The 15281-nt window shown below is 39.7% G+C and overlaps 3 protein-coding genes across 3 annotated transcripts; 2 read left to right on the top strand and 1 right to left on the bottom strand.

Moving 5' to 3' along the window:
- Positions 1-34: 34 nt before the first annotated feature.
- isoc2 (isochorismatase domain containing 2) lies at positions 35-3769 on the bottom strand. The gene is made up of 7 exons (XM_073485601.1): positions 3683-3769; positions 3384-3499; positions 2968-3092; positions 2100-2312; positions 1832-1902; positions 1601-1718; positions 35-203 (listed from the first exon to the last, which is right to left on the bottom strand). Coding segments are annotated over exons 2-7 (594 nt in total). The 5' UTR covers positions 3385-3499; positions 3683-3769; the 3' UTR covers positions 35-137.
- A 69-nt stretch (positions 3770-3838) lies between these two features.
- On the top strand, positions 3839-6652 carry atg12 (ATG12 autophagy related 12 homolog (S. cerevisiae)). Its single transcript, XM_073485602.1, has 4 exons — positions 3839-3967; positions 5200-5336; positions 5453-5515; positions 6453-6652. The coding sequence occupies exons 1-4, from the start codon at positions 3862-3864 to the stop codon at positions 6510-6512; spliced, it is 366 nt and encodes a 121-aa protein (XP_073341703.1). The 5' UTR covers positions 3839-3861; the 3' UTR covers positions 6513-6652.
- Positions 6653-10041: 3389 nt separating this feature from the next.
- Positions 10042-14775, top strand: LOC141012423 (germ cell-specific gene 1-like protein). Its single transcript, XM_073485900.1, has 6 exons — positions 10042-10237; positions 12704-12886; positions 13059-13106; positions 13207-13359; positions 14185-14296; positions 14403-14775. The coding sequence occupies exons 1-6, from the start codon at positions 10042-10044 to the stop codon at positions 14773-14775; spliced, it is 1065 nt and encodes a 354-aa protein (XP_073342001.1).
- The last annotated feature ends 506 nt before the right edge of the window (positions 14776-15281 follow it).

Genomic DNA, 15281 nt, shown 5'->3' with positions numbered 1-15281 from the left:
CAGGAACTTGGACACAAAGGCACAGTAATACACATTTAGGGTAGCAGCGTCACTTTATTGATGCACTTTAACAGGATGTTGGAAGCAGTGAACTCGTAGGGAGGGTCTGTGTAACAGAATGACAGGTGACGATCTTCCTACATGTTGCTGAAGAAGGCGAGGAGGCCAGTGTCAGGGGACGGGTGGGCCAACAGCTTCTGGATCTGTAAATAAAGTGGAAAGAATATGTTTTGGCATGTTTGCAAGAGCAGCGTGTCCGCTTTACTTTTAAAAGAATGTGCAACATGTGGGTTTGATCACTGCAGTAGGAAGTCTCCCTTCAGCGCCCTCAGTGCTGTACCCAAATGTCATACTTGAGTAAAAGTAAAGATTGTGTTGAAATTATTACTTTGGTAAACTTTAAATCATGCAAATAGTACTCAAGTAAAACACAGAAAAAGTAAAAGTATCTGATCAATCTGCATCAAAAGTATATGTAAAAGTACATTATACATACATTAACATGTGTGTACATACTGCATACTATGAAATGTGCTACTTTGGCTCTGATGCAGCATGTAATCTGTAAAGTAACTAGTAACTAAAGTTATCAAATAAATGTATTGGAGTAAAAGAACAAGATGTGCTTCTAAAACGTAGTAGAGTGTAAATATAAAGTAGCAGAAAAATGGAAATACTCTATTAAAGGAAAAGTACCATACTAGGTACAATACTTAAGTAAAAGTACTTAGTTACATTCCATCACTGAGCACCCTATAAAGTCACTTTTCAACAGTATCAGTGATATTTGTTGTAGGCAGTGTATTTTTGGCAGCCCTGAAGCGGTTGTCTTTAGACTGCAGTGTCTCTGACAGCAGTCTACAGCCAGGTTTGTATTTCTGACACATCTAAACAAACAAAAGTCAATCAGGAGTTCATCAGGGCATAGACTCTGTTTCAACACAGGGGGGTTAATATATTAAGCATCAAACATTTAATTTCCCGCTTTCTGGAATTTTTTCTGCATCAATTTATAGTGAAAATGTCTTTATTTATGTAAAGAAGAACACAAAATTCAGGCGTCAGATAAAAAACAAAAATCTAATAAAAACAGGCCTTGGCAATATATCAATATTATATCCTTATCATGATATGAGACTATACTGTATATCATCATAGATTTTGTATATTGTTATATCATGATATAAGTGTTCAGACTGTTCATCTTGTTCTATATTTGTCTTTACCCACTTAGTCTTATATCCATGTTACTGATGGATTTCTCATAAAAAATCTCACTATGTTAATATTTTGTGAAAGTACCACTACAATATTGTTGTAGTCAAAAATATCATAATATTAGACTTTGCCACCCATTCTTAGCATTTTGAAGAGATTTCATAATATCAAGATATATAGTGTATCGCGATATAGCCTAAAAATATTGCTATATTATTTTCTGTTTTCTATAATAAAATAATGCAGTCAGGCTCTCAGGCAATAGTTCGTAAAAAAAAAAAAGTCCTCTTCTACTTTCATGTTTTTATAAAGGAGGACTTGTCTCCTCCACCCCCATGAAATCCAGACCAATGTAGTGAAAGAGAGCAGCTGTAGTAAGCACCTCCTTGAAGTTGGGGTGTTTAGCGTCCTGGACCAGCTGCAGCAGAACACCCTCTGTGGTGGTGAGGTAAGCTCCGCTCTGCTTCAGTCGGGACAGAGCAAACAAACGGTCTGTCTGGCTGTGGAGGGAGACACAAAAGCAGTAACACACACGTATACAGTTTCCACACACAGAGGAACAAATCTATATTTAATGCAGGTGATAACAATGCAAAACAGAATACGCAGATACCTCCTGGATGAGACGGCGTCAGCCACAATATGAACCTCTATTCCCTTTTCAAGCAGGTCAAAAGTTGTGCACTGTGGGAAAGACAAGCAGAGGTCCTGAATCATTAACAGACACAGAGAACAGAGTAATTACATTACATTACATTACCTAATAATTTCATAATAGCTTAATAATCATCTGTCACATCATCACCTAGTCTTTTTTAATGTTGAGAAGAATATAATGTCATTTCAATAGCTAAACTGCAGAAGCAATGATGTGGTCTTACAGCAATACAGGCGTGTGCCTCTATTCCACACAGTATGGCCTGTTTGGGGTTCCCCAGAGCCTCCAGCTCCTTCTGCACCTCCTCTATCATCATGGTGAATGACGTCTTAGCATGAGCTTTCAGGTCTTCTGCTCCCAGCTCAGGTACTGTGGGGCCCAAGCCTTTAGGGTACTGCTCTGTCAAAATGGGGGGGATGCCCAGAACACGACTGGCCTGTGAGAAGGAGGAGAGAGCAGGCAGATTTGATTAGATGTGTTAAAATAATTTATACATAATTTATCATTATAATATAAGAAAGCCTCAGACAATATTTTTATTATTTTCTGAGAATGATAAACTGGTGAGGTGGGAAGTAACACAGTACATATACTTTGTTACCATAATTAAGTAGATTTGTCAGGTATCTGTACTTTGCCTAAGTGTTAACTTTTTACTTTTACTCCCTACATTTTAACACAATATCTGTACTTTCTACTCCTTACATTTTCAAAGACAGAGAGAGAATGGGGAGAAAAGGAGTGTTAGTGTCTCGTATCTGCAGAGATCCTGTAGATTTCAGTATTTGACATCCTGGGAATGAAACCCAACAATCAGATATCTTTGTGATGCATTTAGGAACACCTCGGACAAATCGTACTGATTCTACCTTTAAATTTAATAGTCTGTGAATTAGATTAATATGACGTGAGGTTCTTTTAGTTTTGCAGAGAAATGACCAGTAGAGATGTCCTTCAGAGGGATACTTTTTATTTTTTATACTTTGAGTACATTTCTGAGCCTGTACTTTCTTACTTTCACTTGAGTAAGGAATATGTGTACCACCTCTGTTGGTGAGTGACACAGGTGTGTGGAGGTGAGTATTTCCAACCTGGAGCAGCCTGGCTGCATTGCTGACGATGTTGGTGAACTGGAAGATGTTGGGTCTGAACTTCTCCTGCATGTCACACAGGAGGAGCACTGCATCCTTGGTGGAGAGTCTGCCAATCTTTGCCACTGCAAGGACAAGGTCACAGAAAAGTACAGATTGTAGAGTAAGACATATTTAGATAGATGCAAGGTTGACTAACAACTTAACATTAAAAATAGCCCTGAAGCTTTGATCAGTAACACTTGGTGGACTGTCCTTCACAGTATGTTTTTCCACACATTTGTGTGTCCTACTTTAGTAGGAGAGAGGTTAATTTCCTTGTACGAAATATATCCTCCATGTTGTTGCATGCAAACACAAATGAACTGGAGCGACATTTGACGTAAACACAACTTTAACACAAGACACAGACTTACTTTTGTTGCCTGAATAGTCCGACTGTGAGGAGGAGAAGTGGGTGACAGGTTCAACAAGGCTGTAGAAAGTTCACCCGTCAGGTTACATTAACTTGTTATGTCCCATGTGACGACACCTGTGTATTTGTAAACCAGCAAAAATTTACCTACTGTACGAGCAAGTGAAAGAGTAAGAATGCATTCAAAATTTAACAAGAACAGGCCAACACAAGTTTAATCAAATAGACAACCAGCTGAATTTGTTAGGAAATAATTATGCTATTAACAAATATATTCCAGTCAGGAAAATAATAACTAACCTAGCATGTAGCTAAGAGGACACACAAGTTCAACAGCCTTCCCCAGAAGCGCATTGACCAATAGAATCGCGTGTTCTAGTGATTGACGTTTCTTTGAGCCAATAGCAGACGGAGTTGGCGGCGAATCGCCTTGCTAGCTCTGGTGGGTGGGAACAATAACTGAGAGTAGTCACCTGAAGATGTCTGACAATGCAGAGTCTCCGACAGAAACGCAAAAAGAAGAGTCACAGCCACCGACAGACGACTCGACAACAAATGAAGAGAAGAAAAAAACTGAATTAAAAAGTAAGCGAGCGTGGTATATCGAAAATTCGCCTGAGATAGCGGATAATATGTGTTTACGATGACTGTTGTTGAAGTGCGATTGGAAACAATTCCGGGTTTGTGACGTGTGGAAAATTGACAGAGATTCTGGCCAATAGGAATGCCGCTTTTTTCCTGTTTAGCCAATTAACGTTGAGTTTGTGGTACTACCGGTTTAGGGAATGGCTAAAGCTAATGCTAATGTTTATGAAGGCAACATATCAACTTTTTGGTGTTATAGGATACATACGTCTTCAGAGAGGCTGGTTTTTTTCATTATCTGTCAAATATATGCTATGCTAATGACAATAGCAACTACATGTCTTGTACATACGAATAAGTTAATACGGATAAGCTAACAAACTCTGGTTAGCTTATAACTGTCAAACTGTCACAACCTTACTAGTTTATTGTAAATATCTTATTTCAAGTTTTGGATAAGTTTGGCCAGATATTGCAAGAAATACTCTCCATTTTACATTTTCATTAGAGAGCTATGTGAGAAGGCTGGCTTTCTGTTTCAGAGTTACTTCATAAAAACAATTTTGGCTACTTTGCCAAATAACGAAGTCATTCATGTCAAAGTGTTTTTGTTTTATATACAACCCTAAGATGAAACCCTCACATTCAGTTCAGCTGCTACAATGTATAGCACAATCTTTACACAATTATCTGGCCAAACTTCTGCTTTAGATCTATTAATATTCCCGAGTCTTCAGATTGAAAGTAAAAGTAACCACATTGCAGCAAACAAAAATAAATACCAGTAAATAAATGACACCTGCATAATGACTGTAGTTCATCATGTCAAGTATATGAGAATAAGATGGACTTTGTAATACAGTATGTGTAAAACGTGTTCAAAACTTGAGCGACAACTTGAACATTAGATCAGAGCGAGATAAGATTGGAAACATAGATCTTTAATGATTAATTTAATTCCTAAATGATGCACAAGGTATACTTCACACAGCCGCTTTTTATTAATTCACATTTTATATAATAAAAATCAGGAAATTAAATTAATTCAAATGCATATCAGAAGTGATTAAAGGGAAGGAAATATTGAACAAAAGAATTGCAGGCTATGCTATCAAATTGTGCAAAACCCCAAGGATCAAAATTTTTATGTCAGTTATGTGTCAGTGGATGAACACTATTCCAGAAATTCCCCATAATAGCACTTTCACTTTCTGTGTTCTCCATTTTGATAGTTGACGTGTTGCTGAAGGCTGTGGGAGACACTCCTATCATGAAAACAAAGAAGTGGGCGGTGGACAGGGGGAGGACAGTACAGTCCCTGTCTCAGTTCATCTCTCGCTTCCTCAAGCTTGATGCCACTGAACAACTGGTAAGGATGAAGTTTGTCCACTACCTTTTTTTTCCCCAAAATTATGACTCGGACAGTTCTTTTTTTTCTTCAATTCTTTATGTCTAACTGCATCTGCATTTGTTTTTTCTCTCCAGTTCATTTATGTTAACCAGTCTTTTGCCCCCTCACCGGATCAAGATGTAGGAGTCCTCTTTGATGTGAGTGCATATAAACACCTGTTTTAATGAACTGTTACTGTAGTGTGTTGTGTACTTAGCTAGCTTACTACTTAGCAAATATGATCTCAAAGAGAGACAAACAGCAGATGAACAGTAGTCACATCTGTCTTCCATTTTGTTATCGACGTAAAATGTGTGTAAAAGCTAATTCTTGACCATGGAAACGGTACGTATTGGCTCCACAAGTTCACTTACTGGCTTTGCTTTGTTTTTAATCGCATCATCAACAAACAGATGTTTGATTTCCAGTTCTATTCACTGATAAAGACCACAAGATATTGTTGAAAGCTCAGAAAAAGTTAATAACTGGACCTTACACACACACAAACAAAAACCACACCTCCAAATAAAATTGTAATCCATGTGCACACAAAAGACAAGTTTATTCACATTTGCTAGACTACCTGCCAAGACAAACTTTATTCAGTAAGTAAAATGTCAATTTAAAGCCTTATCAGTGATTACAGATGTGAGTTTTTTTAATAATATTAACAGTATTAACAATATATACATGCACTAGCAGATAACTTCTGTCCAGTCAGGCTTCAGCAGGTGTAATTTGGAAGACTAAACACAGTATTACAAAATATCTTTACCATATTGATCTAGTCTCTTAGCCTTAAATGAAATATTAGAAAGAAACCTTTGTAATTATCAAGCCTGCCTATAGAAGTGATTGTGCGATGTGGAGGGTTGTCCAGCAGAGGGAGCAATAAGAGGGACGCTTCATGCCAAAATCCTTGGCCAGTGATTAATGTCTGGATAAGTAACAGTAAAGAACTCAAAGTCCAGAATTCACAGTGGACAGACAGGTCAATATCAACACCGTGATTTTGGAGCTGTACTGTCACATCAATCCTCTGTCTACTGTTTTAGTTAACATTTTACTTAGTGTATGTGTTTTTCTCTTTTTCAGTGTTTTGGCAGCGATGGCAAGCTGGTTTTACATTACTGTAAATCTCAAGCCTGGGGTTAAACTGCTTCCTATAACTCCATCTTGAACCTCGACCTCTCTTAATTTTATCCTCCAAACATGCTCCCATTGATGTTTTTGCTTGCTTTGCTCAGTTTTTTCTGTACATACATTTTGTAAATAAATTATTCTGACTGTATAAAGCTGTTTCCACTGTTTTTTTGAGGGCATCACATTTGGCACCCAGTAATAAACACTTAACTTAGTGGGCACAGGATTTGGCTCTGCACAGCACCAGTGCTGATTGGGGACCAAGAAAAAAAGCAACGCCAATTCATATGGATATGTTGGACCACAGTTTTATACTTTTAGTGTAATAAGTGAAAACCTAGTGAAAGTCAGTTTGGTGGGGAGCTTAAACTGGTGCTAAAGGTTTAGGGAGGAACCACCTCTGAAAAGGGACAGACACAGGAAGAGAGGGGGCACTACAGCAACAGATGGACTTAGAGGGATTACACGATTCAGGATGGGTTTGTGACATAAATTCCCAAGAAAGACAGAAAAGAGTAGAGTGGCATGGAGACAGACTCTCAGTCGCTCCACCAGTCTTGCATCTCCGTTCGACTATTGGCTGGGAGGATTAAAGGGGGGAGAGCAACTGGAGAGGTAAGGTCACTGATGCTCATCCTGGAGGAGGAATACTGGTGACAGATACAGAGAGGAAACGATGAAGAGGGTAGTGATGCAGAAAACCAAGATGGAGCAACTAAATTCAAGTTCTTAAGGAGCTTTTTGATAAAAAAACAAAACAAGGCAGAGATAACTGAGGATTGTAGGTTTAGAGGACTGCAAGAAAAAGGCTTTCATGTGGTAGGACTTCCTGTTTGACTTCAAGTACTGCACGGGACAAGAAACAACACTTTGGTAGGTACATGTCGCAGATTATTTAAAATGACTAGATGAATAATTAGTCAATTGACATTAAATTTATCAGCAGCTAGTTTGACAACAGTCATAGTTTCAGTCATTTTTTATTGGATAAACAAAAGTTTGATGCCTTTTCTGTCATGTATGGTAGTAAAATGAAGATCTTTGAATTTTGAACTGATGTTCAGATAAAACAAGTTATATGAAGATTTGATCTTAGAGCTCTAGATGATTAAAATGGGCATTTTACTGGTGGTTTTTTTACAGATATACAAAACAGTCAATTCTTACAGCCTTATAAGTAACTGAGATATGCATTGCACTTAGACGGAGCTCTCAGATATTTTGCTAATGCAGATTAAATGAGGCAAATGATGTGTGTCCAGTTTCTAATCAGTTTATTAATATTTGTCAAGACAGACAAACCTGTCAATGCATCTGGAAAACAATCATGTTTATCACATTTTCTGTTGAACAAACAATTTCCAGGTTTCTCATACAATCAACCAAAAAGTTATATTGGTGTTCTTCATGCTAGAATGTTTATAAATGTTGCAAAATCTATGTACTACTCTGCATTCAACTTGTTCCTGCTGTGAACTTTTGCAAACTTATAGCGATCACACTGTACTGTATGTTCAATACGCTGTCCATGGTAGGAAGACTCTGAGGTAGAAGTGTATTGTTAAAGGATAAGCTCACCCAAAATTGAAAATTCAAGCCATGATCTTGTCACCCTCATGCGGATGGAAAGTCGGGTTATGATTTGTAGTCCACAAAACATTTCCGGAGCTTCACAGCAAAACAGCGTTGCAGCATTCTCCTAAAAACCTGAAGTAGATGGGGACTTGTTTTATAATGTCAAAAAAAACAAACAAAAAAACTTGAAAAAACATAAAATTACTCAGTACAGCTTGTATTGTAAGATGGAGTGTGTGCTTTTAGCTCAGCAGCTACAGTGATTTCAGTGAAGATTTCATCTTAAATAGGGTGTATTCAAGTCTCTGGGATCTTGGGGTGTGCGGTGACTTGGATGAGCTGTATGGAGCCATTTTATGTTTTTTTAAGGTTGTTTTAAAACAAGTCCCCATCTACTTCAGTCGTTTAGGAGAATGCTGCAACGCTGTTTTGCTGCGAAGTTCCAGAAATGTTTTGTGGACTAAATAACTTTTCACCAACATGAGGGTGAGTATATAATGAATGGATTGTCATTTGTACGTGAACTTGTCCTTTTGCTGAGCAGAAAAAATGTCCTGACTTATACAGAGTTCAGGTCTTTTGAAAATCATGGACAAATATATAGTTTCTTTACATAAATCAGACATTTAGTTTGGCCTTATTCTTTGTGTTATATTGTACAAATCATTTTACAGATAAAAATTCATGAACAGATTTATAGATCGTAGTTTTTTGTCAATGAAAATGTTTGCCTTTTTAGTTGTCTGCTTTAGTCTTGTGTATATTTTTTGTGAACATCATACAGATATCAGAAGCCGCTCTGGTGTCCCCGTGTGAAGGGTTTATTCTACATTTCCGTCTCATCTGATGTTCTGTCGCGTTTCAGGGACGGTGGGCTGAGGACGAGACATTGCATGAGAGACACACAGAGACAGCAGATATGGTCAGAATTCACTTCACACTGAAAACACACCTAACACAAACAGATTAAAGCAGATTATCAGGGATTACTAGCAAAAATTTCATTTAGATCTGTGGCTTAACCATAATTTCATCAAAAAACGTAATCTCTTCTTTTTGCACCCCTCCTTCTTGTCTTCTTCAGAGGGTCCAGCAGTGGAGCTCATAATGAACGGCAGGGTCAGGCCTGAGTGTGTTCATCGGGAAGCAGGGAGATATTAGCTGGGGCCACAGGAGAGCACACAGCTCCATAACCCCTCTCTTGCTGACATTCAACAAAGTTAGATGTCACCACATGGACGCCCTGCTTTTAGCTTTTTGTGTCCCAATCAATCGTTTAATTTCACTTTCTTGTCAGGTGATGAATTTCATGTAAGAATGTCCTCTATTTCCCTTTTAGATGAACAACTTTCCATTCAAAATTCTAGTTTTTTTAAATTACCTCATGCTTTTTAGATATAGTCACACTGACTAAGTGCAAACCAGAGGGTCTATATAGCTGAGGTTAGGGGATGTATGGCCACATCATTCACCACAGGGATCAATAGCAGGATATCACATTAAAGCTGTCTGGCCAGCATACTGTTATGTCCTTGCATCCCACTCTTTTCTCCTACTGTGACCCATCGTAAATCCCCTCTTGTTCATTTTTTTTGGTTCCATCTGTCCTTTCCCACGTGTATCAACTTAAGAGCATCTTATCCCGCTCCCTCCCCTCTCGCGCTCTTTATCTTCCCCTCTTTTAATCACGCTGACTTTACAGTATCGTTTTGTCAGCTGTGTTTTGTCATCTTCTATCTGTACGGTTACATCACATTTATCTCTGATTTCCGTTTAAACCTGGCAGCTCATCACTGTTTAAAACCACCTCAGAGCATCTGTCCCTTCCTCTGGGCTCCATCTGTGACTGCAGTCACACCTTCTTTCCTGTTCGTCTTATTCCCACGTGCAGTGTCCCGTTTGTCGCCCCATCTCTCTGTCTCTCTCTCTGGCCTCCCCCCTTGCCTCCCTCTTCTCCTGTGTGGCCATGCTGGAGCGTATGTCCCGTCGCTCTCGCTCCCTGCTCTCCCTGACCTTGACCACTCTGGCTCTGGCCCTGTCCATCCTGGCTCTCTGCACCTCCTACTGGTGTGAGGGCACTCACAAGGTGGTCAAGCCCCTCTGCCTGTCGCCTGTCAAAATGAAGAACTGCGGTCAGAACAACAGCGAGCCTTACACCACAGGTACTGTCATGTGACGTTGTCTTTTCACCTCTTTGTTTGATGTACTTTCTGTTGCATTATTGATGCTCGTTATTGTATTTGCAGCTGTTACTGGCCCTTGAACACACATTTGTGTACATGAATATATTTTGATATTCACTTCTTGAGGTGCACCCTCCCTCGTTATGCAAACAGCTTCTTCCAGATTTGTGAACAGCGCATTTAAATATGCAGGCAGGGTGGAGACGTTCAATTACTGTTCAGCTAAATGAGCTAGATGCTTTGACAGAACGTTTTGAAGATTATTGGTGTCATGCACAGAGTTTAGCATCTCATAAACAGCCACATTGCATGGATTTTTTAGGTAAAAACACTTTTTCTAGCTAACAAGGATGCAAATAACAACAGATGTGTTAATAGCAGCTATACAGATCCTTTATTTAAGTAAAAGAAGTGATACTATAGTGTAAAAGTACACCGTTATATGTAAAAATCTGGCATTTAAAATAATATTGATGCATTAAAGGTGCACTATGTAGTGTTGGGGAAGATATTTTAATTAGAAGAGAAAGATCTGACTGACTTTTTGTTTTGGACAAATACTCTCGAACTGTTGTACTTCTAGACGGACAAGGTGTTCAACTCCAAATATAAGCCTGCTTTGCTCTAATATTCACAAATGAGGATGTAAACGTATGGCTCCAAAGTAAACCTAAAACCCATGTCTACACTTGCACATTGCTATTCCACGCATCGAGAGCTCTGTCTTTGTTTAAAGGCCCTTTTAAAGGCCCTGGAATAAAAAATACAATACTTCCCTCTGAAATGCAGTGAAATATGAGTGTAAAGTTGCATAAAATAGACTTACTCCAATAAAGTACAAGCTCAGTACTTGAGTAAATGTATTTTTGTCATGTTCCGAACTGTTAAATAGAGTATTTTAAAATATCAACCAAAGCAAAATAAGGCAACGTCGAGTTTCCCTCCTGCTGCCTAAGAGCAAGTAGATAAAACCACCACAAGCACATGAACAGTCTCTACAAAAAGTTGCCGGGTGAATCATCCCGATAGGTGTTCCAACACGTTCACGGGCGTGTCACAATTTATCGTAAATGACTTCATGGATTCATCCGACCTGACGTCAACAGTCATGCAATGTTTTCTTGGCATTAGACCTTTGCAACAGTCCCAAACACTGTAACTGAGCAGATACGTCCCATCACAGCTTCAGGTTACCATTTTTCAGACAGAATGGTTGTTTAAAGATGCTCTGGGACTTCATTTTAATTGTCAAGTCTCAGGGTTTCATGATAACATATTATCAGATATTTACCATAAAAATAAGAAACACTTAGTAAACTCTATTTATAAGCCTTTTCTGGAGCTTTGAACTGCATCTCGCAGCATTTATCAGCAAGATATCAGTTGCAGATATGGAAGAAGCTTTTTAAGCACCTCCAAAATAAAGCAGATACTGAATTATGTCACATCTCTGTTTGAGTGCATACGGTCAGTTTGTTATCGTGCGTCACGTCATAAGTCTCTCAAAATGTGCCGATGATATAAAAAACGTCTTTCTGACGTTGACTTCTCCAAAATTTTGGCCTTGACTGTTGAACCTGATTACACAAGTATTGAATTTCTTGTTCTTTGCTCCGTGCAACTGCATAACAAACAATACCTTGAATTAATCTGACTGGATAAACTAACTTCTCCCCCCGTTAGAAAGTGATTGTCCTTGGTTTGAGGTTTTTTAATCTCTTTTTGCCCATACCTTGGCCCCACAGTAAACGTAACTATGGCTTAGTATTAATCTGTGGGGTGTGAGGGGAGCTCCAAATGTTTATTCCTGCACGGAGAAGAGGTTTACACTGCCTGCTGCCTGGTTTTTAATTTCTCAACAGATATGCTTAATCCACACTGAGATTAACAGCTCTTACTGTATAAAGGAATCAACTTTGATCAAGATATACCTTTACAGTGGTGGATTTAAGTCTCCCAGATTTACAAACACACACACGTGGGCTGACAAAACCTACATGTGACTGCAAAGCACAGAGGCGTGTTACTTTTGAGGCAGTGGTGTGATGAGCAGACTTTCAGGTGTTTTGCGCTCAATATTCTGCATCCATAACTCTTCCTATTACACCCCCTGTAGCCTGATTCTCAATCAACACACACCTGCATGCAAAAGTGTGTGTTTGTCATTTGATTGTGAGGCATGAATATGTTTGTAGGCTGCTGTACGTTTGTGTTTTTGAGAGCAATCCTGTGTTTGTTTGATATTTGTATGATATTCATCCTGTGCATATGTAGATTTCCCATAGATGCATGTGAGAACGAATGTATTGGTGTCTCTATGTCTAAAAATACGATCCACCCAGTGCATTTTTGGTTCTGCTCCATTATCCATATCGCGGATTTTGCAGCTACAAAAATGTACCTGACTTGCTCTTCTCACTATCGTCCTGTTGTGCCGTCACACAGAGAGCCCCACTCAGAATCCCTACAACCGCACACTGTCTCCAGCCAGGAGAGACGAGCTGGCCAAGATCAGACAGAGGCAGCTGGCCAATGCCGTTCACTACATCTGGGAGACGGGAGAAGACAAGTTTGCTTTCAGATACTTCCACACCGGTTTCTGGGAAAGCTGCGAGAAACACAGTGATGGTGAGAACAACAAGCACACGTCCAGTAACACAAACACACTTGCAGCTAGTCACATTATTAGTTATACTGTTGCACTTTTCATGGATTGTTATTTATTTCAGGTTTCCATAAATTCTTTTTATTCAAACTTTAAGAATGTTTGTTATATCCTCATTTTCGTTCATATCTGTAGGGGAGAAATGTCGAAGCTTTATAGAGTTAACACCTGGAGACACTCAAGGTGAGTTGTTCATCAGTCCTGTGCCGAAATATAAAAAATTATTTTGTTTTCTACATGGATGCATGTGTGTAAATTGTGTATGTATTTCCAAATGTTGCAGGTGTGCTCTGGCTGTCAGTTGTTTCAGAGTTTACATACATCGGGCTGCTGGGGATGGGCTTCTTACTGATGTGGCTGGAAGTCTTGTGTTCCCATAAAGAGATGCACTCGCTAAAAATCAATGCCTACGCAGCCATCTGCACTGTATTATCAGGTGAGACTTAGTGTGTCCTTCAGTTTTACAATACTTTATATGAGAGGTCCTCAAAACTTTCCCCTGAAACGTCAAGGTGACTTTACCAATTTGACACGTGTTAGGAGTATAAAGCCTTTCGTGGCTCCAGAGGAAGCTGCATGTAATCTGATACTGTAAATTGCCTTCGGTGATGTCACTCAGTGGCTACGTTGAATTGTGGGTAATGTAGGTGACAGGTTTTGAAAAGCAGTCCATGGCTCTATCATTGTACTCCTATAACACTGTTGGACTCATTGAAGACCGTTTAAAAACAAAATCCAGATCAGAGATATTGCCTTTTTTTATTCCATGCAATGTTCTTCCTCTTGAAATCCTGGCGCCTACATTACCCACAATGCAACTTGGCCACCTTAGACATCACTGAAGGCAATTTATCAGATTACATGCAGCTTCCTGTAACCTGTAAACACACCTTAATGTGTAAAATTGGTGGGTTATCCTTTAATTGGGGAAAAAGCAAGCACCCCTTTGTGTTGAGATGCAAAATGGTGCAAGGATAATTTCCCTTTATTTGCTGACTTTCTACTCACAATGATCCTACACAATTAAAGAGCATTTTGCTTCTCAAAATGTAAAAGATTGTACTTTTTTTACTATTAGAAAGGCTAATTTGAACCATATGGCCAGCAAGCTTTGGCCCCCAGGCTGCACTTTAGGCAGCCCTGTCTTATATCTACCACCTTCGCCATATGTCACTCTCTATTTGCATGGTCATCTTTGTTTTCTAGACTGAGTTATGAGATCTGTTCTGCCCGGTTTGTGTTGGTTTCCTCCCCTACGTAGGTCTTCTTGGGATGGTGGCCCATATGATGTACACCACAGTATTTCAGATGACGGTCATTGTGGGCCCCAAAGACTGGAGGCCTCAGTCCTGGGACTACGGATGGTCATTTGCGTAGGTGTCAGCATATAAACCTGTATCATACAAGGATGTACATGAAATACTTGTCATATACAGGCTTTGCTGATATGTTGCACTCCTTCTTAATCTCTGTTTTCAGCCTCGCCTGGGTGTCCTTCAGTTGCTGTATGGGGGCCGCTGTGGTCACACTCAACTCCTACACGAAGACCATCATCGAGCTCCGTCGCAGACAGAGGCTCCGTCTGGAGGAAGCGAGAGCCGCCACTCATGCTCCTGCCTATGACGAGGTTGTTCCAGGCGGCGGGCTCTACTCTGTCAGCGGCCTGCTGCAGTGTCCGGATGGCATGATCGACGTGGCGTGGGCCCCGAATGGCAGTGTGGTCGGAGTGGGAAATGGGGACGTACCAACGCTGGTTTTGGTAGGAGGCTGTGGGCCAGAGGGGTGTGAAGACTGCGAGAGGGAGATGGATGAGATGGAAGAGGCAATGGATCGAGTTGATTCACCTTGTTAGAGGGCCGTTTATATCCATCAACTAAAAGGGCTGAAAACTGAAAAAAGGAAAGACACTGCTGCCATGTTGGAGGAGGATCAGTGTGAGCAAACGGATCCTGATTTTCTTTTCTTACATTTTATAATGAAGCTGGGACTTTCTAACTGCACGTGAAGGAGTGTGAAATCAATACATATCAGACTGTGAGGACTGCAATGTATGACATGTATGTTTTCTGGGTATTTCTCAGTGCCTCATGGTAGGAAAGTAGATGTCTCTGTGTGTAAATACATGTTTATATTGTTTTATTGTTTATATATTAACATGCAATGTATCAGGACATGTCAATGAGCATTTCATTGCATAGACAGGATGGATGTTTCCAGCCCGTCCTTTAGAGTAATCGGACGACATATTCTCATTTTTCTGAGAGGGACATTCAACGCGTCTCGCCACAAACTTTTGACAGATGCGGCATCTGGATGCACACAGAAGCTACAACAACAAACACAGCCGCTCTCTGCAGA

The sequence above is a fragment of the Pagrus major genome, chromosome 17 (assembly GCF_040436345.1).
Source record: "Pagrus major chromosome 17, Pma_NU_1.0".
Classification (NCBI taxonomy): domain Eukaryota; kingdom Metazoa; phylum Chordata; class Actinopteri; order Spariformes; family Sparidae; genus Pagrus; species Pagrus major.
The sequence above is the reverse complement of the archived record's forward strand: the minus strand, read 5'-3'. Positions and strand labels throughout refer to the sequence as shown.

Bases quoted from the DNA above. Each gene is read 5' to 3' on its own strand.
- isoc2 (XM_073485601.1), bottom strand. The intron at 2,313-2,967 runs GTTGGAAATACT...TCCTTCTCACAG, and splicing joins ATGCAGCCAGGCTGCTCCAG to GCCAGTCGTGTTCTGGGCAT. The intron at 1,903-2,099 runs GTAAGACCACAT...TCTTTCCCACAG, and splicing joins AGGCACACGCCTGTATTGCT to TGCACAACTTTTGACCTGCT.
- atg12 (XM_073485602.1), top strand. From the start codon at position 3,862: ATGTCTGACAATGCAGAGTCTCCGACAGAAACGCAAAAAGAAGAGTCA. The intron at 3,968-5,199 runs GTAAGCGAGCGT...CCATTTTGATAG, and splicing joins GAAAAAAACTGAATTAAAAA to TTGACGTGTTGCTGAAGGCT. The intron at 5,516-6,452 runs GTGAGTGCATAT...TCTCTTTTTCAG, and splicing joins ATGTAGGAGTCCTCTTTGAT to TGTTTTGGCAGCGATGGCAA.
- LOC141012423 (XM_073485900.1), top strand. From the start codon at position 10,042: ATGCTGGAGCGTATGTCCCGTCGCTCTCGCTCCCTGCTCTCCCTGACC. The intron at 10,238-12,703 runs GTACTGTCATGT...GCCGTCACACAG, and splicing joins CAGCGAGCCTTACACCACAG to AGAGCCCCACTCAGAATCCC. The intron at 13,107-13,206 runs GTGAGTTGTTCA...CAAATGTTGCAG, and splicing joins AACACCTGGAGACACTCAAG to GTGTGCTCTGGCTGTCAGTT.